The sequence below is a fragment of the Sorex araneus genome, chromosome 5 (assembly GCF_027595985.1).
Source record: "Sorex araneus isolate mSorAra2 chromosome 5, mSorAra2.pri, whole genome shotgun sequence".
Taxonomy (NCBI): domain Eukaryota; kingdom Metazoa; phylum Chordata; class Mammalia; order Eulipotyphla; family Soricidae; genus Sorex; species Sorex araneus.
Window position 1 is genome coordinate 119,079,882 of NC_073306.1, and position 22,218 is coordinate 119,102,099.

A 22,218-nucleotide genomic window follows, 5' to 3' on the forward strand; every position below is an offset into this window, starting at 1 on the left:
CAGTGCCGGGTGTGACACAAAAAGAAAAAAAAAAACAAGATGCAGGCTGATGGCAGAGGTCCAAGTGGTCCCACTCGTGACCCCTTTTCACCCAAGAAACACAACCCTGGGCCGTGAATGCTGCCAGACATATTAGATAAGTGACAAGCTTGATTTTGACGTGGGGCCCTCATGCCTTGGGGAAACTTTGGTACCAAATTTCCATGCCTTCCGCCCCACATTGAATGATGCTATCCCACCAGGGGTAGTGACCCCCACCCCCTGCACACACACATAAGCAACAAGGGTTCAGGGGCTCACCAAGGATGGGGCCTGCTGCCTGGATCTCACCTGCCCTTCTGAGGGGCTAGCCTGAGAGAGGGCTGGGGCGGGAGACAGAGGGAAGAAAACAGCTTGTTCCAGAACCAAGCAGGGCCCAGGAGCAGAGCCAGGCCAGACGCCAGGAAGCAAGTGGCCTTCCGCTGGCTCTTGCGGCTGCGTTTCTTTGGGAGCCACTCAGAGATGAGCTCAGCCTGCCCGCTGCCAGAGGGCCCAGGGCCTGGGACAGGAGCCGGGGGCGGCGGCCTCCTTGTCCAGCTTGCTCTTCCCCAGCAGAAGGCCAGCACCGGGCTTCTGGCCAACCTTGCAGGGGCCTTGCCCAGCCCCCTCTCGCCGACGACACTGGTGTCGTCCATCCATCTTGGGGCTCCTGTTCCTTCCGCAGACCCCAGTCAGAAGGCCCCACGGTCACTCCCAGCTCCAACTCCCCCTGCTAGGGCAGCACTGGTTTAGCGACACGGGGGTAGGTGCAGAAACAGGCCTGTGACATGCCTTGAGGCTGGGCACACAAATGCCAGGGGGTCTTGAGACTGGGCACAGCCTCACAGGTGCCAGGGGTCAGAGCCAGCAGGAGACTGCCCTGGGCACACAGATGCCAGGACATTTGATACAACTTTCTGGCCCTTTTTTTTTTTTGCTTTTAGGGTCACACCCAGTAACCCAGGGGTTACTCCTGGCTCATGCACTCAGTAATCACTCCTGGCAGTGCTCTGGGGACCATATGGGATGCTGGAAATTGAACCCGGATCAGCTACGTGCAAGGCAAACGCCCTACCCGCTGTGCTATTGCTCCAGCCCCTGGCCCTTGCTTTTCTTTCCCAAAGTTAGGGTTACCTAATCCCCCCACGTCAGGCCTCGCCCTGCCACACCCCCATCAGCAGCGCAGGGGAGGTTGCCTGTAGAGGACCTGAGCGGGCAGAGAGGTGGTCAGCGGGTCGGAGAGCAAGCAGCCATCACAAGCTGGAGCCTGATGCCCTGAACTTGGAAGCAGTTCCCAAGTTTTAGCACAGCTGGGGGTATGACACCAAACTGTCTCCCCAAAACAAAAGAGCATCTGGCTGCTGGCACCCCACTGGCCTTGGCCGAAGGCAGGTCCTGTGTATGCATCCAGCACCTGCCAACCCCCTTCTGTGCCAAGTTCTGTGCCGTTCCCTGCCACACTCTGAGACAGGTGGTGTCCCCCTCAGTGGCCGGGAAAGGGGGCTTGGTCCCATTCCCAGAACCGAAGTGGAAGACTGTGCCTCTCGTGACCTGGCCCAGGACCTCCAGCCCTACTGCCCCTTAGCACACAAATGCCCTCTCGCACTGGCATTAGAATCCCACCCATAACCTTGGCCAATGCTCCGCATTCTCGGGAGTGTGGTCACTGGGACTGAGGGCCACAGATGGCCAGCGTGCTGTCCCCGAGACTCCGCTCTGCTCCTCCCTCCGGCCTGACTCCCTCATCTCTCCCACACACCCCCAGCTGCTCCTGAGTAGCCCCCACTGACATCCCCCCACCTCGCATCTCGTTACCCACGAATCCTCCTTCCGCCAGTGGCTTCAGGGGCTTACCACATGCGTGCGCACCCGCTGGCCAGATTCCTGCGCAGACCCCGGGCCCGAGGCCGCCCGCTGACCTCACTTCTCGTGAGCCTCCCTTCGTGTTCTGTTCCCGAGCCAAGTGGAATGAAAGTGCTTGTCCCTGGCTGGTTTTCCTGGCACTGCCTCTGCCAGGAATGCCACTCCCACGCCTCTTCGCCCCTGCCCCCCAGTCCGCACCCTTGGCTAATGTCTTATCTTAAAACTCCCCACTCAGGCTTGCCTTCACGCAGCCTCCCCGAGTGTAACCGAGCCCTCCCGGTCCGACCCTTCCTGACAGCTCTTCAAACTCGGGGAGGTTAGGGGCTGGAGAGAGAGCACAGCGGGTACCACACTTGCCTCTCAAGCCTCAGCATCACATATGGTCCCCCCAACTCTGCTGGCCGTGATCCCCGAGTGCAGAGCCAAGAGGAAGGCCTGGCCCCAAAGCAAAACAAAAAACGTAAGCTCTGGGAAGCGGAGTCTCACTGGACGTGTCTCTTCCTAGGTCACCCCCTCGTCCCCTGCCTTTGAGGGGACTGCTGGAAGACAGGGGGTGGCCTCTTCCTCTGTATGCCCCAAGTCTGGCCCAGCACCTGGCACCACATGTGGGTTTAGTGCCAGCTGAAGGAACAGATCCATACACAGGCTGACACTCGAGGGGGTGCCCTGGGCACCTTCCCGTCCCCCCTCTCCGCAGGAAATGACCTCTTCCTGGTGGCGGTGCACGAGCTGGGCCACGCACTGGGGCTGGAGCATTCCAACGACCCCAGCGCCATCATGGCGCCCTTCTACCAGTACATGGAGACGCACAACTTCAAGCTGCCTCAGGACGACCTTCAGGGCATCCAGAAGATCTACGGTGCGTGGCAGGGGTGGGGGCTGGCCCAGGGGGTGTGCTGGGGTGGGGAGCACCATCCTGGCCGCTGCCTGACCTGAACCAGTTTCAGGGGGAACCTCCCTACCACCCACCCCTGGCACAGGAGAGGGTGTGAGCTGGGACTGGGAGCGACACCTGCAGTGCATCCTCCAGGGATCAGAGGGGGGCTAGGTGGATCGTTGGTTGAGTGACAGGGCCTGCCCTTGAGCCTGGCCCCAGGTCTCTAGAGGCCCAGCAGGGGCCACGAGGCCTGGAAGAGACCAAACCTGTGTCAGCACCATGCAAGGCAAGTGCCTTATCCATTGAACTATCACTCAGGGCCCCTAAAATCTAATTTTGTTTAATTTGGGGGGAGGGACAGGGGAGAGTTGAGCCATACTTGGCAGTACTGAGGGTTTACTCCTGGCTCTGTGCTCAGTGATCACTCCTGGCAGAGCTCAGGGCTTACTCCTGGCTCTGTGCTCAGAGATCACAGAGAAGAGAGGGGATGGGATCTGCTGAAAGTCCAGAGGCAGGTGAGGGATGACCCTCCCACACTTCTGGCCTCTGCAGCTGAGGGACAATCGGATTTATCTGCAGTTCAGAGTTCCAGGCTGGGCCATGGATTTGGGGTCTTCAGTGTCCAGTATTAATCAGTGGCTGTGAGGCTATTCAAATTCAAATGTATATTAGAGTTTGGACCCAAGAGATAACACAGGGGTTAAGGCACTTGCCTTGCATGCAGCTAACCCAAGTTCAATCCACATATGATCCCCCAAGCATTGCCAGGAGTGATCACTGAGCACAGAGCCAGGAGTAAGCCCTGAGTACTACCACGAGTGATCACCAAGTTCAGAGCCAGGAGTAAGCCCTGAGTACTGCCAGGAGTGATCACTGAGTTCAGAGCCAGGAGTAAGCCCTGAGCACTGCCTGGTGTGGCCCAACTCCCCCCCCCCAAAAAAAAAATTAAATAAACAAAGTTAAATTTTCAGGGAAGGTCCTGAGTAGTACTACAGTGGGTCGGGCACTTGCCTTGCATGATGCTCACCCAGGTTTGATCTCAAGCACCACATGTGGTCCCCTAAGCACCACCAGGAGTGATGCCGGAGAGCGGAGTCAGGTGTAAACCCTGAGCGCTGTCGGGTATGGCCCAAAAACCACAAAATTAGATTTTGAGTTCTTGCATCATATTATAACTAGTCCTTTATTTCAAGTACTCTGTGGCCACTCATGGCTCATGTCAGCTGTGTGGACAGTGTAGCCGCTCTGTACGGACACTCTAGGTCCACACTTCCTGCTGTCCCACACCTGCCCCAGGAGCAGCCCCAAAGCAGAAGGTTTGAATGAGGGTGTCAGAGCTTGAATGGGGCCACTGAGAGGGTGGTTCTCAGCTTGCTGCCCAGCACAACCACTTTGTAATGAAACAGCACGCATCCAGTGCTCACCCCGAGATTTAGTTTTAATTCCAAACCTGCGGTGCTATAGTCTATGCACCAAGTGTTGCAAAAGGTTCCCATATCACCCTAAAAAGTAGCATGAATGGGAAGGGCTAACACAGGGACCCCCAGGTAAAGAGAGGACCCAGGGGAACCCCAGCCTTGAGAATGAGGTGGACAGGGAGGGACTATCCACACAGAGGTTATGAAGGAGCAGCTGGAAGAGATGAGAGTTCGGAGGAGGGTTTAGGCCCGACCTCCCCAACCATGGGCCTCGGGCCGGCAACTGTGGCCCCCATGGGCTGGAAGAAATGCACACGGGCAGACCTGGCCCAGACTCTGAGCTGTGCACAAGGGGGCTGGCACGGCAGAGGGGAGCAGAGGAAGAATGTGGGGGACACCCCAAGAATGGACATGTTCTTACTTAGCCAGCAGGTTAAGGGCCGTTTTCTCGAAGGGGAGGGAATCAAGAATGGGGAGAGGCGGCACGGTCAGGAGGGGGATGATGAGGTGGTGGACTGGAAATGGCTGGCCCCCCTCCTAAGACCCAGCCCTCTCTCCAGGACCCCCAGCTGAGCCCCTGGAGCCCACCAGACCCCTCCCCACGCTCCCCGTCCGCAGGATCCACTCGCCTTCCGAGCGGAAGCACGAGCGCCAGCCCCGGCCCCCTCGGCCGCCCCTCGGGGACCGCCCCTCCATGCCAGGCGCCAAACCCAACATCTGTGATGGCAACTTCAACACGGTGGCACTGTTCCGGGGCGAGATGTTTGTGTTTAAGGTAAGACCGGCTTCCTGGCACCCCTCCAGCCCCCTGTGTGCCCTTCCCGCCCCCTCCAGTACTGACAGGCCCAGAGGAATGTGGCTTGGGGTTCAGGCCGCCCTGGGGCCTGCAGTGAGCCGGCCCAGGCCACCACCACTCCCCCACCGCTGCCCCAGCCCGCCTGCACCGGGGGAGCCTCCTTCCTCTGCTGGCGAATGAGTGTGTGCTGAAAAGGAAGAGGAAAGGCCGGTGACCCCACACCTTCTCCCTGCCACCCACCCTCCACAGGATTGGACACACTGAGGGCCCCAGGGTCACCGCCCACCACCCTGTGGAGTGCCCCACTCACCCCACAGACTGAGTATGGCGTGAGAAGCAGGTGGCAAGGCTGTGCCACCCACTGAGACAGTGACTGGCCCTTCTCTATGACTTTCTGCCGCAGATGTGAAAGTGCTGGTAAAACCCCCTTTATCTGGGGGCCGGAGAGATAGTACAGTAGAGAGTGTGCTTTCTTTGCATGCCAGCTGACCCCCATTTGATCCCTGCCACCCTATCTGGTGCCCCCAGCCCTGACAGGAGTAAACCCTGAGCACAGTCAAGTGTGGCCTCAAAACCAAAATCGCAACAAAACACGAAGGCCTCATCTTTTTTTTCTTTCTGGGTCACACCCAGCGATGCTCAGGGGTTACTCCTGGCTTTGCACTCAGGAATTACTCCTGGCGGTGCTTGGGGGACCATATGGGATGCCGGGGATCGAACCTGATCGGCCATGTGCAAGGCAAACACCCTACCCGCTGTGCTATCACTCCGGCCCCTGAAGGCCTCATCTTTCACAAAGTGCACTCACCCTGGGCCCTCCCGGCCTCCCCGGCAACTGTGGGTCTAACATCAGCGCTGCACAGAGGGTAGCAGGGCCTGGCCCCAGCGCTGGCCAAGCTGCGGCATCTGTGCAGAGCCAGACTCGGCCTACAGGGCTGCCTTCAGTCAAGCCGGTACTGCTAAGACACTTCCCCTGGCATCACTCCCCTGAACTGTGTTTGTGGGTGAGACTCTAAGTACCGTGCCCGAGGCTGCACGGGTGTCAGTGGAGTGAAGTCACACCCGAGTCTCCAGGGGACCCCCACAGTTTGCTTCCCAGGGTCCCTGCCTACTGGATGGTGCAAGCCTGGAGGACGGGCCTCTGCAGGGCTCAGGAACCTCCTCCCACCCTGCCCCAGAGCCAGATGTCAGCAATCCTCTGCTGCCCCCATGTGGCCACTCCTGGCCTAACACCATCCCTTTGGCTCCACACCCGCCTCACCTCCCCAAACCTGGTGGTGCGGCTTTAAGGTCCCTGGGGCAAGCCAGGACCGGCAGCTTCTGTGAAAGTGGCTTCTGTGAAAGTCAGAAGCAGAGGTTGGAGAGACTTTTTGAAGGTTGCGGGTTGCAGGGCAGGCCGGGGGGAGAGGTTCTGTGGTTGGGCGCTGAGTCCCAGGATTGAGATCACTGCGTCCAGAGGCAGGGGCTTGCTGTGTTCTCTCATCTCCCTGCTCTGCACCCACCCTCAGGATCGCTGGTTCTGGCGCTTGCGCAATAACCGGGTGCAGGAAGGCTACCCCATGCAGATCGAGCAGTTCTGGAAGGGCCTGCCTGCCCGCATAGACGCCGCCTATGAAAGGGCTGATGGGAGATTCGTCTTCTTCAAAGGTAATGTGGCCTGCAGGGAGGGATCCCTGCCCTCTGCAGACACCCACCCCCATGGTCCCTTCGGGTGGGCACAGATGCTCACCCAGGCCCCATCAATTCTCACCAAGACCCTGACATCAGGCAGGACGGCAGGGGCCGGGGTGGGGGGCTGCAGGTGGGCGCTGCCATCTGGATCAAGAGCAGTGCCCAGATTGTGGGGGTGGGGGGTGCACCCCGCCCTCATGTGAAAGGTGAGAAAAGAGGACTCTGTCCAGGGCTCTCCGGGGTGCAAAGCCACTCGGCAGGGCTAGGCAGGAGCCCCAGAGGGAAGCGGTCACAAAAGCCGGAGTGGTGAGGGCACAGGGCCTGACCACAAGGGGGCTTCCTATCAGTGATTGGACTTGGGCCCAGGTGGGAAGATGCACGATGGGGTCTCCCGGGCAGGCTGGGCTCGGTCCAGAGTTATGCAGGGACAGGCATGTCCAGTGGGAGAGATGGGACAGCAGGCAGACTGGTGACACTTGCCTCGCCAGTCTGAGTTCGATCCTCAGCACCCATATGGTCCCCTAGGCCCCACCAGGAGTGACTCCTGAGCAGAGTCAGGAGTGACCCCTGAGCACCACCTGGTGTGGTCCCACAGTAAAAACATAAAACAAGGGTTCATGAGAGACACTACTGAGGGGAGGAAAGAGGGGTCCAAGGCTTCTTGTTGGGGCCCCTCAGAAAGTAGAAGCTGATGGGGAAGGAAATCCCCTGGATTGCAGAGCAGGCTGAAGGGTCCCTGGGTCCCGGGAGCTGGGTTCAGGGGGAGGCAGGTGGGCTGCAGCCGCACAGTTGAGGAGTTGGGGGTGTCCTAAGAGGCCAGCAGGGTGACAGGAAAAAGAGAAAGAGAACAGGGCCCCGGGCTGTTGTTGTGGCTTCCGGTCTGGCCCCCTGAGCCCTGCCTGGGTGTCAGTCTCACAGGGGGCAGCAGTGCCAGCCCAGAGTTCTGTTTGCTCAACAGTCACCTGCCCCCCAGCCCCCATGTCATCAGTCCCTGTAGAAGGTGTGTGAGTGGCACCTGCCTCCACTCCTGCCTGGCACCCAGTGACGGGGAAAGGCTGATCCTGGCTCCTCTCGGCTACAGGTGACAAGTACTGGGTATTCAAGGAGGTGACGGTGGAGCCCGGGTACCCCCACAGCCTGGGGGAGCTGGGCAGCTGTCTGCCCCGAGAAGGCATTGACACAGCGCTGCGCTGGGAGCCGGTGGGCAAGACCTACTTTTTCAAGGGCGAGCGGTACTGGCGCTACAGCGAGGAGCGGCGGGCCACGGACCCCGGCTACCCCAAGCCCATCACCGTGTGGAAGGGCATCCCGCAGGCCCCGCAGGGCGCCTTCATCAGCAAGGAGGGATGTGCGTGAGAGCTGGGCTGTGGGGGGTGGGGGGATGGGGTTCCCTGTGCTCAGGGTATCCAGGTGCGAGCCACACCACCTGGTGGCAAGACTGACACCTCCTACCAACCCTGTCCCCACCGAAAGTGAATTCTCTCATCAGCCACCAAGCTGCATTTGCCCTGACATCCGTGGGCCTCCCTCACCTGTGCGGCCCCTCAGTGGCCAATCCTGAGAGCAGAGGTGGGTACAGGCGGGTCACTGGGTAAGCCGGGGCAGAGGGGAGAGAACCCTACTGACATTCCCTAAGCTGCTCCCAGAGACCCTCACTGCCCTCCTAGGGCTTCCCAGCGTGCTGGAGGACCTCCTGCTGGGTGCAGGCCGGGCCCCGTGACTGCTGCTTGAAAAGACACAAGCCCACCTTGGCCCCTTACCATGAGTTTTCCCAATTTCCTCCTCTGGGATGGTCCCGCTGTCCTGGAGCTCAGGGGAGTGACCCATGGGCACAGACCCCACTCGGTGCCCGCCCCCGCGCTGGCACTCTCCGTGTCATCCCCTTGATTTCACTCGGTTGGAATGCATCACCGTCACTCACAGCTGGCTGTGCAGCTGGGAGGGGGCAGGGACTGAGTCTTGCACCGCACCCCAGGCCCTAGGCAGGAAAGAAACGGAAGGCAGTGCCTGGCGCCACGGGAGGAGCGGCAGGGGCTCTCCAAGGAGGTGCCGCCTGCTGCAACACGCGGTGACTCTTCTGAGAACCTTCACACGCACCCCCGTTCTCCAGGGGGGGGGTCTCGGAGACAACTTCAAGGCCTTGGGCCAGTGAAAGTCGCAGTGAGGGTGCCGAGGTGGTGGTGGGAGTCTGAGCACGCTGCCCAGGAGACATGCCAGGGCCAGCGAGAGGGTCCTGGCTGAGCTGAGTGTGTCCACACAGGACACCCGGGTTGGTCCCTCCACCACATAGCAGAGGACAGAGCAATGTTGGCATGACCATCCCTTCCCCCAAAAAAGAAAATGACGATTGCTGGACACCTTGGGATGCTGCCCAACCCCTGGCCAACAGGTCCCAGCCATCTGATCTATGCTGGCTGCTGATGTGTCCCAAGTCACAAGGATGACCCCAGACGGCAGCAACAAGGGGGGGAAAGGATCAGCAAACTCCATACCTCCCCACTCGGTTCAGGCAGGAGCGGCACTGGGGACCCCGAGCTGCCAGGCCCTCGGCAGGGGACCTAAGCCGACCCCCAGGTGATGGGGTGTGTGTACAGTGACAGAACAAGAGCCTGGATTTGAGAGTGTTGGCAGGATAGGGCCACCCCCACTTAGCAGCCCTGCGTGAAGACCCAGCAGCCCCTGCCCCAGCCCTGTCTGGCGTGCGGGCCCTGTCCCCCCATGCACACTGCTCCCCGCTCCTCACGCCCCCCCCCCCCACATCCCACCCTGGACCCTGCCCTGAGGGTGACCCGCTTGTCTCCGCAGATTACACCTACTTCTACAAGGGCCGGGACTACTGGAAGTTCGACAACCAGAAGCTGAGCGTGGAGCCGGGCTACCCGCGCAGCATCCTGCGGGACTGGATGGGCTGCAACCAGAAGGAGGTGGAGCGGCGCAAGGAGCGGCGGCTGCCCCAGGACGATGTGGACATCATGGTGACCATCAACGATGTGCCGGGCTCTGTGAATGCGGTGGCCGTGGTCATCCCCTGCATCCTGTCCCTCTGCATCCTGGTGCTGGTCTACACCATCTTCCAGTTCAAGAACAAGGCGGGCCCACAGCCCGTCACCTACTATAAGCGGCCGGTCCAGGAGTGGGTGTGAGCAGCCCGAGCCTCTGTGCACTCGGTCCGGCCAGCCAGGCCCTTCCTCCTCAGGGTCTGAGGGCAGCGCTGGCCACCGCCCACCGGGGCCGGCAGGGCCCTGGGCCAGGGGTGATGCAGCGGAAGTGGCGGGTGCTCTGACCCAGGCCTGGGGCCGGGAGTGATGGCGCTGCATCCCAGGGTGGGTGGCTGGCACCCAGCTGCCAGCCCTCTGTCCCTGGCCAACTGTCCCTACTCAGGAGCAGTCAGGCCTGTCCGCAGGAGGCGGCGAGCATGCTGGGAGGCGCCCTGTGGTGACGCTGGGCCCAGCGTCTCCGTGGGAAGCCAGCACATGCGCTCCCAGCCTCATCTGGGAGAGCCCACAGGCCTGGTCCCTTTCTGCAAACACCTGCTGGTCAGATGTCCCCCCCCTACCCCCACCCCCACCGTCTCCCAAGGCGACAGGACCCCCGTTGCCAACACGGTGGGCCACAGAGCTGGGTTTCCCCTGCTGGCTGATGGCAGCTCCCTCAGGAAACCCACAGCACACACTGAGACCCCAATTCCGGGTCTCACGTGAGACCCCAATTCCGGGTCATATGCTGCAGGCAGGGCTGTGGCCCAACTGGGTCTAATGAGGATCCAGCTGTCACGTATGAATATTTAAATGTCCTGTCACTACTGTTTTAAAGTCCCATTCTGCAAAGGCTGCTTGAGGCTTTAGGTCAATTAGAGGTGACTGTCTTAGTGACAAGGCCGGCCCTCCCCCAGGCGACAAGGACCACGGTGCTGCTAAGGCTATTCCCGTGCCCCCAGCCCAGGAGCTGGGCTTGCTTCAGTGCAGCTAAAGGGCCGGAGTAGAGGCGAACCTCATTTCCAGAGGCCGAGCTGGGTCTGTGGGCGTCCCCCACTAGCCGCCATTAGCCCTGCCCCTCTTCCCACCTCTGCAGACCTGTGTCTGCGGCGGGGAGCGCAGCCTGACGAGTGGGGCCTTGTGGGAACCCAGGGCACCTCCTGAAGGCTGAGCACAGCCCAGCCCGGCTCCCGGCCTGGAAGCCATGTTGAGGCTCTCTGGGCCCATGTTCCTGCATTGCTCTTTGGGCAAGGGCACCCCCACAACGGGCAGCAGCCCCAAGTGGGCCCTTCCTGATTCTTCCCTGGCCCACGCTCACTCTGCAAAGAATTCCTAAGGCTCCGTCTGCCTCATGCTAACCCCATAAGGGGTCCTTCCGGCCACTGAGGACCCCGAGGCCAGATGTGTGGGCTAAGCAATGCCCACGGGCTCTCTGCCAAAGCCCAGGGGAGGTGGCGAACTTCAGGGTCCATCCTGGGCCTTGGATGCCACCCAGATCCTCTGAGCCTCCGTGGGCCTTGCCCCGACCCTGTCACCTCCAGGCTTTGGGTTGGCTTAATCCATCGCAGACAGGGACTCCAGCTGCCCTAGGAACTGTCTCCAGCAGACCCTCTCTCGTCCCAGAGGGACCTAGTGGGCCCTCCGTGTTCCTTGTCATCATTCTTGTTTCTTTCTCATTTTGGCCAAGGGCGGGCTCCCTGGGGCAGGTGGAGGAGAACAACTGCGGAGATCTTAGTGATTCGTAGGTTTGTACAGTGTTTTATACTTTGCAAAGCACTTTATTAGCTCACACCTGTCCGCTCACATCAACTCACAGAGGCCCGGGGAGGCTGGGGGTAACTCTCGCTGTGCCCTCAAACAATGCACAGAGAGGCCGTTACTGACCTTAGCTCTCCAGGGGTTCACTGGGCCATGGGTCCCCACCCAAGGGCCCCTCTAGGATCCAGGATGAGATCAGAAGTATCTCTTTTATCCGTCTTTTCCTGGCCTCTCTTCCCCCCTTCCTGGTCCCTCTCCACTTCCTCAGGTTGGTGCTCTCACTTCTTGAAAGCTCTAGACCCCCAGTCTCCCCCCTGGCTCCTGGGACCACCAAGGCCAGCTGAGACAGAGCAGGAGATGAGGCAGGCAGCCCTGGCTGCGGAGGTGAAGGATGCAGGGCAAGGCCCACCAGAGAAGGCTCGGCCCGGGGGCTTCGTCTCTGTTCTCCTGCCTTGTGGTTGTCTACTTGTCCACCACCCCGAAACAGGGCAGGCAGGGGCCAAGCACCGGGGCGCCAGAGCCTCACATCCCCTCAGCCTGGGGATTATCACAACATTTCACTGTCGGTCACATTTTAAACTGATCAGCCTTTGTATGTTTTTTAAATCATTTCTAAATAAAACAAAAAATACAGAGTGTGTCATTTCCCCGGGGGGGAAGGGAACAAGCATCAGGGCCTAAAACTGGCCTTAGATCTTAGAGGCAGACGGGGGAGGACAAGAGGTTTCGGGGTGTGTGGGGCTACACCCCCGCATCTCATCAGCCATCCCAGCAACCAGCCATCTCTTCTCCCCAAAAGGCTGACCCCCGAGACACAGTGTTACTGGAATGCCAGGGCCACAGTTCGGTAACATCGCATTGGGCTCCAAGAGAGGGCGCCAACGCCCCTCGGAGGGTGGGGGCGGGGATGGGGGGGTCACTGTGGCAGTAAGGTCACTTATCTCCGCAGCCAGGACACCCTGACCAAGGTCGCAGGCAGGAGCCCAGTTCTCGGCAGGGAGAGACGAGACGAGGTCTTGTCTGCAGCCACGGGCCTTCCAGGGGCGCTGGTCTGGTTCTGGACGCCGCTGACCAGAGGAGGAGGGCTGCCGCGGGCTGGAGGGCGGCAGACTGAGAAGCAAACCGAGGCCAGAGCCCGCTGGTGCAGGGAACGATAGGATGGCGGCCCGGGGGGCGGGCGGGGAAAGGGAGCAACGCGGCCCCGCTAGTTGGGGGCGCGGTGGGTCAGTACCAGGAGGTGCAGGCGATGAGGAATCGCACGTCATCCAGCGGCCCCCAGGGCCCAGGATCCGGCCGCGGCCGCTCGGGAGCCACGGGCTGGGGCGGGGGCTGCGCTGGTTCCGGGGCGGCCTGGCCGCCGCTCAGCCCAGCGCCCATGGTCTGCAGGGGTAGAGACCAGTCAGCGGGATTCTCGGCGCCCACCCCCCGGGTCCCCGGCCGCCCCAGCCCCTCACCTGGAGCACCGGGACCGCAGATATCTGGGAACCCCGGCGCCCACCACCCCTGCTCCGCTTCCGCAGGACGCGCGGCGTCACAGCGCAGACTCCGGCCCGGCCCAGGGCGGGGCCAAGAAGACCACGCCCTCCGGCACACAGCAGCCCAATCCCAGTCGCGGCCCGTGCCGCCAAGCCCCCCCCACGGCAGGCGGACCCCCATCGCCCAGCGCCCTAGGGAAGGGTTCTCAGGCGGCCTTCCATGTGGCCAGGCAACCAAGCAAACAGGATGGGTCAGACAGAGCCTATGACAGGAGGGCCGCTCTAAGGGCTAAGCAATTAATTTGCATGGAGGGGCCCCAGTTCGATCGCTGGTCCCAGAAGACCCTACACCAGCCCAAGGGAGACCTGGAACAGGTTCTTACCCCAAAAGCCCTAAGCTTGAGGCTCCGCTGGGAAGACCTGTAAGCACTGTGGTGACTATTGCTTCACCCTGCCCCAGGACGGAGCCCCAACAAGGGCAGAGGGGCAGGAGTGAAACCGAACTCGGGTGTCAGTGTGCATTCTCACCACCTTTCCCTAGAACATTGGGGAGCAGGGGGTGCTGGGTCAGGCTGAACCCTCCAAATAACACATCCAGAATGGCCAAAAGCAGCTGCTCTTTAATGAAGTGGCACAGGACAATAGGGCCCTCAGCAAGAGCCACTAAGTCTGACAGTCAGCACAGTGGCAGATTTTTGCAGCAGGTATACAGAATCAGGTGACGGGGTCAGGTGAATAAGGGCTGGGCCTCTAGCCACCCAGTTCCGGTGACTCCACTGCTTCCAGCCAGCACCCAGTAAAGACTGGGTGGGGCATGGAAAGCCGAGTCAAAGTCCAAAGCCAGGAGACCAAGAACGGCATCAAAGGTGACTCAGGTGAGGCTGCATGGAGAAAGGAAAAGGCAATCAGCAGGTGTTCCTCCACCCTCCACTCTCAAGGTCCTTCCCTCAGCCCTACCCTTGGATTTTTGTTTCTCACCCCTCCCAGGATTTCACTGTCCTGAGTCACAAATTCAGTCCTTTTCAGGCCTCTGCTTTTAGATTTAACTCCTGAGCCAGGGATCAGTACATGCTTTCAGTCAAAGGGCTGACTGGATGCTTTGCCTGGGGGGCTTGGATTTGTTCCCCGGCAATAGAGACCCCAAGAAAAAGTCCAAGTAGCCCTGAGCACCAAGTGTGGTCCCAAAACAAAACACAAAAGCCCACAGACCTAAAATTTAATTTATAGGTAAAGTTCTCAAAACTAAAAATATTCCCTTTCCTCTTTACATCTTCCATACTTCCCAAATCTGCAGAGCTTTCCTACTCCATGTCTGCATATGCAAATACACACTCATTTCCAGAAGCCACTACATTTTTTTTTTTATTATTGTTTTGGTGCCATATCCAGCAATGTTCAGGGCTTATTCCTGGCAGGAAATCATCAGCCGCATGCAGGCAAGCACTTACCCGCTGTCCTCTCCAGCCCCCAGATTAAATGATTTTTATGAAACCTTGGTTGAACTCAGAAGGTGAAGCTATTAGGAACCCACAGATCTGTACACAACTTAAGCCACCTTTGCAAGCTGCAAAGGAATTATGCGGGGGAATCCAATAGGTAGTACAGGGGTAGGATGCTTGCCCTGCACACAGCTGACCTGGGTTCAATTCCCAGCACCCATACTGTCCCTCACGTATGCCATGAGTGATCCCTGAGCACAGAACAGGAGAAAGCCAAGCAACACTCAGTGAGCTAAAAAAAAAAAACAAAAGGAACCCCCGCCCCCCCCCCAAAAAAAAAACAATGTGTGGTCATCTTCTTTCCCCTGCTATGTATATAAAATTTAGAGGCAGGACATAGCACTAAGTTATCTGACTACCCCACTTAGACTTATAACAAAACCTTAGACTTATAACAAAGTCAGTAAGTATCAGGTTTATGAATAAATGAAGATGAGAGTATGGAAAAAAATTACGCACATGTTAGTCAGGGTCTATTTCTTAGATGTCTTCTATTTGGGGGTTCCTATTCTTAAAACTCCTGCACTAGCTGAAATTAGTATGCTTTGACAAGGGCCCTCAATGGGGAAGACCAGCACTTGTTACTCTTCCAAAAGATTACATCCCAGAATCTCTGGAGTTAGGGTCTAAGAACACAGTTTTATTTATTTTATTGGTTTTGGTCCACACCCAGCAGTGTTCAGGGCTTACTCCTGGCTCTGAGCTCAGGAATCACTCCTAGTGGCCTCAGGGGACCATATCAGGTGCCAGGATTAGAACCTGGGTTAGCTGTGTGCAAGGCAAACAATTTACCCATTATACTATCACTCAGGCCCCTAAGAACTCACTTTTTAAAAAACCCTTAAGGTCTGGAAAAACAGTACAGCAGGCAGAGCACATAACTTGCAAATGTTGGGCCAGGGTTCAATCTCCGGCCCTCTATGGATTCTAGAGCACTTCCAAGTGTAATCCCTGAGTGCAGAGCCAGGAGTGAGCCCTGGGCTCAGTCAGGTATAGCCCCCAAACAAAAAAAGCCATAAAAGTGGGCTGAGAAAATAGTCCAATGGTTGAGCACATGCTCTGCACGCTGGAGGCCTGGGTTCAATACCCTGAACGGAATGGTTGCTTGAACACTGAAAGCTGTTCTCAACACTGTCGGTGTTGATCCCAAAACAAAAGCTCACAAAGTCAGTTAACTGTGACTTTGTGGGATCAATTAAAAAAAAAAAAAAAAAACTATATCCAGTGGTGTTTAGGAGACCATATGGTGCCCAGGATCAAATCCAGGTCTTCTGCTTACCATACATGTCCTCAGCTCACTGATTCCATTCTACAGTCCTTACCTGAAACTTTAACGCTATCCTCAACCTTCCAGTAAATTCCTAGGATAATCTGGTGGTTTTGGTTTTTGTTTATTCTTGATTTGGGGGCCACAACAACCAGTGCTCAGGGATTACTCCTGCCAGTGCTCAGGGAAACATACAGAATTCTGGGGATGGAACCTGGGTCAGCCACATGCAAGGCAAGTGCCATATTAGCTGTACTATGGCTCCAGTCCCTCCTTGGGTAATCAGAGTCTCTCCTCTGTCTTCCCACAGTACAAAGTTCTTTTCCATCTCAAGCTGGCTGGGACAGTGGCACTAACCTGGACAGATATAAACTACAAATCAACGTAGCCAATGAAAAGACAGAGCAGTGCTTCTCAACTAGGGTCATATGATCCACTGCGGGCTTCCAGGATATTCCAAAGAGGCCAAAGACATAAACTGCATAAACTTGGTGGTGGGGGGGGGGGTTGAGGCAGGGAGAAGCAAGGAGTGCTCAGGGCCGTAGGAAGAAAATAAGGTCAAAAGACAGCCATGGTCAATAAAAAGCCAAGAAACACTGAATGAGAGAGAGCTGGAGAAACAGCTCAAAAGGCTGAGCACCTGTTTTGCCTGTGGGAGATCCAGGCTCAATCCTGGCACCACACGGTTCCCCAGCAACGCCAGAAAAATCAACAGCATGGAGCTGGGAATAGCCCCTGAGCACCATTATGTGTCCCCAAAGCCGAATTTTTCCATTGACTCCCCAAAAGATAGATTAGAGGGAGAGCTCTGCTGAGGGGATAATGAGTTTTCAAAGACAGAAATGAGCGAACAGAGGCTCAGCAAAGGCTTGCAGCTGAGGACAGCCTACCAACATGTACAATGTGTGGTTCTGGTTGGAATGCTGCATGTGTCCCAGACCTTTCAAAGGCAGAAAAGGGGAAAGATACCTGTCAATAAGGGAATCCCGCATGCTGGTAGCAATGGTGCTGGGCTGGGCTTCATTCAGCTTGAAGACACTTTCCACAACTGATAGCTCTGTGCTGGTTGTGTCCAAGCCACAAAAGGCACACCAGTCATTCACCACCATCCCGGCAGCAATCACCTCGCTGCCTCGGTTGACAGTGCCTGCCTGTCAAGGGATGAATTCAACACAGATCAGCCATTACTTGTCTCTCCCAAAAGAAGATTCTACCCAGACCCTGCTGCCTAACCCCCAAATCCCAAGTCCACACATGCAGCTAACAGCTCGGATTCCTGAATTCCAGGCATCGTGGTCAGAGTCAGTCAGCAGAGCAGGAATACTTACCACCAGGGGGACCTGAAGAAGAGAAGACAGCTCATCCTGGTCCTCAATTGAAGTCTTGGGATGGACCAAGCCACCCTGGTTGCTGAAAACAGAATAGCTTCCTACTAGCACCTGGTCAGCCACTGTCTGTCTGAAGACTTCCACCTTGAGCACATCAGCCAGGATTTCTTCTGTCTCCTGTTAGCCACAGGGTCGAGAACTTGCAGACCAAAACACAGGAGCTCTTCATGCCCAGAACCACCCAAAGTGAGGCTCCCTACACCCCTCACTGCTGTTATGCAGTTGCATATGAAAGCCGAACGCAGAAAAAGGTGGGGATATAGCCTGGAGCTATAAAGCTATAAAGTAAAGAAAGGTCAGCTATGACCTGCAGGTAGGGCATTTGCCTTGCATATGTCTGACCCAGGTTCAATCCCCAGCATCCCATACAGTACCCCCATGCACCACCAGGAACAATTACTGAGTGCAGAGCCAGGAGTAACTGGGACATCACCTAAGCCTGAGCTTCGCCAGGTGTGACCCAAAAGCAAAAAAATAGGGGGGGGAAGGGGTTAAACTGTTAATCCTGTTACTCCTCTCTCCTGGCCCAGGTTATAGGACAAGATTAATAGCTTCAGACATTGACCACCATGGAAGGTCTTTCCTGTCACTATTCCAATGCGTCCCTGAAATGTGAGAACTCAGGTGTATAAAGAGAACTACAGGAGACATGAGCCACTCGAGAGGCAGGAACAATGATTAACCACTGACGAGGTTGTGCCCGTGACTCTGGGTCAAACTGGGCTAGCTCACCCTGTCCAGGTCTGGATGGACTAGTGCCACATAGTCATTGCAGGTGGTGACATTGCCCAGGGCTGAAAGACGCTCCTCTACCCGCCGGATCTGCACTGAGTCTGGGAGGGAGTTTCGAATGTGCTGCAGCTCCTGGTCAGTTGTGTTGTTGGGTACAAGCAGACCATGTCTGTTCCCTGGACACACACAAATTAGGGACGACAAAGACGCACCATGAATACACGTGAGCCCTAGGGGCTTGGCACTCCCAGGAAAACTTCAAGCCCAGATCCCAGTTTTCTAACCCACCAACCAGCAACACCCACAAGAAGTCCCAACATCCCACTCACCTTGCTGTTATCAACAGAACAGAGTGGCGCTAGCAGAAGCACTCTGGCATTAGTCACAAATTATACTTAGAAATTTAAGCTAACAGGAGGAGGGAGCGGAGTCTCAGGGCTGAAGTACTTGCTTTACATGCAGGAGCCCTGGGTTCAATTTCAATACCACATGGACCCCAAGCACCACGTGGAATGAACCACCCCCTTCTGCACAGAGAAGTGTGCTACCCCAAAAACCTGCCAGAATGGCAACAATTATTAAACAAAAATCCACGCCAAGTGTTGGGAAAGACAGATGAAGCAACAGAAATTCTCACGTATTCTTCTGAGCCACACCTAGCAGTGCTCAGGGGACATTTAGTGACAGGGATAAGATCCTGGTTTCTTGCATGCAAAGCATGTGCTCAGCCTGTATAACTAGCTCACTGACTCATGCATTTTGGGGGGCGGCAGAGGGGAATCACACCCAGTGATGATCAGGGCTTGCTACTGGCTCTGGGCTAAAGATTCACTCCTGGTGGTGCTCAAAGGACCATATGTGGTACTAGGCATCGAACCCGGGTTAGCTGCATGTAAGGCAAATAAATGGTCTACCTACTGTACTAACTCTCCAGTGCCCCTCTGATATATTCTTTAATAGTAAACTGGTTAATAAGCACATCAGATAATTACGTGGTATGGTTTGCTACATTAAATATTCACATACCCTATCAAAAAACTATGTGGTCGGGGCTGGAGCGATAGTACAGCGGGTAGGGCGTTTGCCTTGCACGCGGCCGACCCGGGTTCGATTCCCAGCATCCCATATGGTCCCCTGAGGACTGCTAGGGGTAATTCCTGAGTGCAGAGCCAGGAATAACCCTTGTGCATCGCCGGGTGTGACCCAAAAAAAAAAAGCAAAAAAAAAAAAAAAAAAAAAAACTATGTGGTCACCGGAAAACACAGTACTGTCTGCAATAGAAAAAAACTGAAAACTGCCTACTATCAAGAGTTGGATGAACACCCCCCTTATACAACTTATACAACTATACAACACAGTATACAATAAGAAATATTATCAGAGTGAGCCTTAGAGATAGTACAGTGGGCAGGGCACTTGCATTGCACGTGGCCTACCCGGATTTGATCCCAGGTGCCCCATACAGTCTCCCGGAGGCCTGCCCGGAGCTTTTCCTAAGCACAGAGCCAAGAGTAAGCCCTGAGCAAAGTTCAGTCCTGGCTTTGGGTGTGACTCAAAAAGAAAAATCAACTGATTAGTTCTGGTTTTTGGGCCACACCTGGCAGTACTCAGGGGACCATATGCAGTTCTAAGGATCGAACCTGGGTTGGTGACATACAAGCCTTACATGCTATACTGTCTCCAGCCCCTACCTATATCTTAAAAGCTAACCTGGCCATCTCAGCAAGGCCTACCTCTGGACTCCCAAATTCAAAGTAACTTTCATCAGTTTTTTTGGTTTGTTTTTATAAATGTGGGGGGTGGAGGCAGAGGGAAAGCCAGAGCAATAAAACAGCAGGTAGAGCATTTGCCTTTCACACAGCAGACCCAGTTCAATCCCTAGCACCCCAGATCATCCCCCCAATGTCCACCAGAAGTGACCCCTGAGCAGAGCTACAACTAAGTTCTGAGCACCACCAGTGCGGCCCCAAAACCAAAAAAAGTAAAGAGTAAAAAAAAAAAAAAAGAAAAGAGAAGGGCAAGCTACTCTCTTGTTACACCAGAATTTTACTTTAAGTCCTGAAGTTATGATCTGTCAGATTATTTACCCAAATAAGAAAATGTTCAACAAAAGTGTTTGAATGTAGTGAGTTCCCATTCTGTAATTCAGGGAGAAAAGCAGGGTGCTTTAAAAAAAATTTTTTTAACTAGTTTTGTTTAGAAAATGAGAAAGGGGAGAGAGGAGAGAGCCTCATAAGGTAAAAGAATCGTACAGCCCTAGGTGGGATACAGGCAACTCCAGGGCAGAACACTCTAGTGAAAAGATTTTAAAAAGTCTTAATAAAGATGTTTCCTGGGGGCTGAGGAAATGGCTCAAGTTGGACCTCTCGGAGCACTACCAGGGAGTCACCCCCTTCCCCAGGACCAAGTCTCTTGTCTCTGTGTTCTTTCTCTTTCTCTTCCTCTTTCTCTTTCTCTTTCTACCTCAGACTACCTTTCTCACTCTTATTGTCCGCCTCTCACTGTCTCTCTCAGTCTCTCACATAGCCTCTCACTGTCTCTGTCTCTCTTTGTCTCTCACTGTTTCTCACTGTATCTCTCTCTCACTGTCTCTCACTCTCACACAGTATTTTTGAACGTTATCAAAAATAAAAGATTTTTTTTTTATATAAAAGCACTTAAGCCAAGGTCACCCAGGCTTCAGATAGAAAAAATGAAACATGCTCTGATGTGACCCAAAGAAATCCAGAAAGGCCAGCAGAACATGAAGGAGGGAAGGATCGGGCGCGACGGTCAGGAAGCACTGACCGAGGAGTCGGGGCCCGAAAGCTGACAGGCCACGGCCAGGGAGACCCAGAGCCCCGTGGCTTTGGGGGCGTGCGGAAACGAATGTCGGGGACAAGCAGTCCGGCCCGTGGACGGCGGGCTCTGGGTGTGGAGCCCGGTGAGTCACCGAGCAACAGCCGGGAGGAGCTGGCTCCCCTCCCAGAGTCTCCCCGACGGGACGTGGGGGTCCCGGTGGGTCGGGACGTCCCGGACCGGACCTACACACTGCGACCCCCGCCCCAGACTCGGCCGGAGATCTCCACCGCCACCACTTCACCTGCCGGCCCCGGGGCCTCAGGGTCCAAGGCCGGGAAATGCCGGGGTCCACTCCGCGAGGCCGCCGGGAGACCCCCGCCCCACTCGCGCGCGCACCCCCACTCTCCCCTGGGCCGCGCTTACCCACACACATGCGCCCGATGATCCGGCAGCCGGCGATGGACGCGTGCACCACGGGGATGGTGTCGGAGAGCTCGCCCTCGAACACGCTGCGGGGGCAGGGGTCGGGGTCACGGCGCGGCTCCCCACCCGGCCCCGCCCCCCGCCCCAACTGCCGCGGCACCCCGCGACTCCCGCCGCACCTGTAGAAGTTCTCGGAGCCTCCGATGGCCACCAGGCAGTAGGTGTTGGTGAGCTTGGCGAAGCAGCCGATCTCACAGTTGTTCTCGAACGACGCCCGCACCGCCATGGCACCTGGGGGGCTGCGCGGCGGAGGGTCTGGGAGCCGGAACCGCGCTCGGCCCCCCACGGACCCCGCCCCTCCGGGCCCCGCCCCCGCCCCCGCCGGCGTGCCCCTGCGCCCCCAACCCGCTGTCCCCCGGAACTCCCCCCCCACACACACACACACACGGGGCCTCCGCTACTCACCCTTCTAGTCTCTCGTCACACAGTTTCGCCACGGAAGCGCACCCTCCACACGCGGCACGGGCCGCGGCTCCGACCCGAGTCGGGCTCCGTTTCCGTTTCCGCCTCCGCCCAGGGGGATTTCCGGGAGGGCGGGCCACGCCCGCACGCGCCCCGCCGCTCTAGCTTCAGGCCGGGGGCCGACTCTATGCTCCGGAGGCCTCGCCCCCCCCACCCCCCCACCGCCCCACCCCGGTAACACCTTTCGTCCTGCCTTCTCGCACCTGTTCTTCTGGATCTGGGACCGGCTGGATTTGAGGTGGGAGCTGAGGAGGAGCCAGGGACGTCTCGCCCGAGAAGGGGTGGCTAAGGGAGACATTTACCGAAGGAAAGGAAAGCCTGGGGAGGTGTGGGCAGGGCTGACACCTGCAGGGCCCCCCTTCCCCACCCCCCCTCCACCCCGGAGTCCCGAGGAGAGTGCGAGAACCAAGGAGAAAGTGTCTGGGCTGAAGCCTGGAGAGGATGAGGTCCCCGCAGGTGCTGGAGAGCTACGAGAAGGCACGAAGCAGGGTCTGGGCAAAGAACCGAAATGGGAGCACCCAGAGTGGGCGAGGGGGTGGGCACTGCCCAGCGCCCACTTAGCGTCTTTGCAGGTAGGTGCCTGCTCACTGAATAGGAACCGCCTTTGTGTTCCCGGGACAGATAGGGACCTGGTCTTTGGATGGGGTGAGCTGTGCCCCGTGTTCTGACAGATCTGCCAAGACCCAGGAAGGGGGAGTGTCACAGAATGAGGGCAGGGGGAATCAAGAGCCCTTTTCCTCCCCCACCCTTAGCTC

At 57.1% G+C, this 22,218-nt stretch overlaps 3 protein-coding genes across 4 annotated transcripts in view; 1 reads left to right on the forward strand and 2 right to left on the reverse strand.

Annotated features, from left to right (window-relative positions):
- Positions 1–12,009, forward strand: part of MMP24 (matrix metallopeptidase 24) — a 50,143-nt gene extending 38,134 nt beyond the window's left edge. For both annotated transcript variants that reach the window (XM_055140733.1, XM_055140734.1), the window contains 5 exons: positions 2,579–2,740; positions 4,737–4,951; positions 6,481–6,619; positions 7,725–7,991; positions 9,449–12,009. In XM_055140733.1, the coding sequence (XP_054996708.1) occupies positions 2,579–2,740; positions 4,737–4,951; positions 6,481–6,619; positions 7,725–7,991; positions 9,449–9,786 (1,121 nt within the window). In that variant the 3' untranslated portion in view covers positions 9,787–12,009. The remainder of the gene's footprint in view (positions 1–2,578; positions 2,741–4,736; positions 4,952–6,480; positions 6,620–7,724; positions 7,992–9,448) is intronic.
- MMP24OS (MMP24 opposite strand) lies at positions 11,944–12,975 on the reverse strand. The gene is made up of 2 exons (XM_055140735.1): positions 12,831–12,975; positions 11,944–12,756 (listed from the first exon to the last, which is right to left on the reverse strand). The coding sequence occupies exon 2, from the start codon at positions 12,751–12,753 to the stop codon at positions 12,601–12,603; it is 153 nt and encodes a 50-aa protein (XP_054996710.1). The 5' UTR covers positions 12,754–12,756; positions 12,831–12,975; the 3' UTR covers positions 11,944–12,600.
- Positions 12,976–13,451: 476 nt separating this feature from the next.
- On the reverse strand, positions 13,452–21,551 carry EIF6 (eukaryotic translation initiation factor 6). The gene is made up of 7 exons (XM_004612539.2): positions 21,407–21,551; positions 21,121–21,240; positions 20,942–21,027; positions 17,738–17,913; positions 16,946–17,122; positions 16,587–16,768; positions 13,452–13,732 (listed from the first exon to the last, which is right to left on the reverse strand). Exons 2-7 carry the CDS (start codon positions 21,225–21,227, stop codon positions 13,723–13,725), a joined length of 738 nt encoding a protein of 245 aa, XP_004612596.1. The 5' UTR covers positions 21,228–21,240; positions 21,407–21,551; the 3' UTR covers positions 13,452–13,722.
- Between the last annotated feature and the right edge of the window lie 667 nt (positions 21,552–22,218).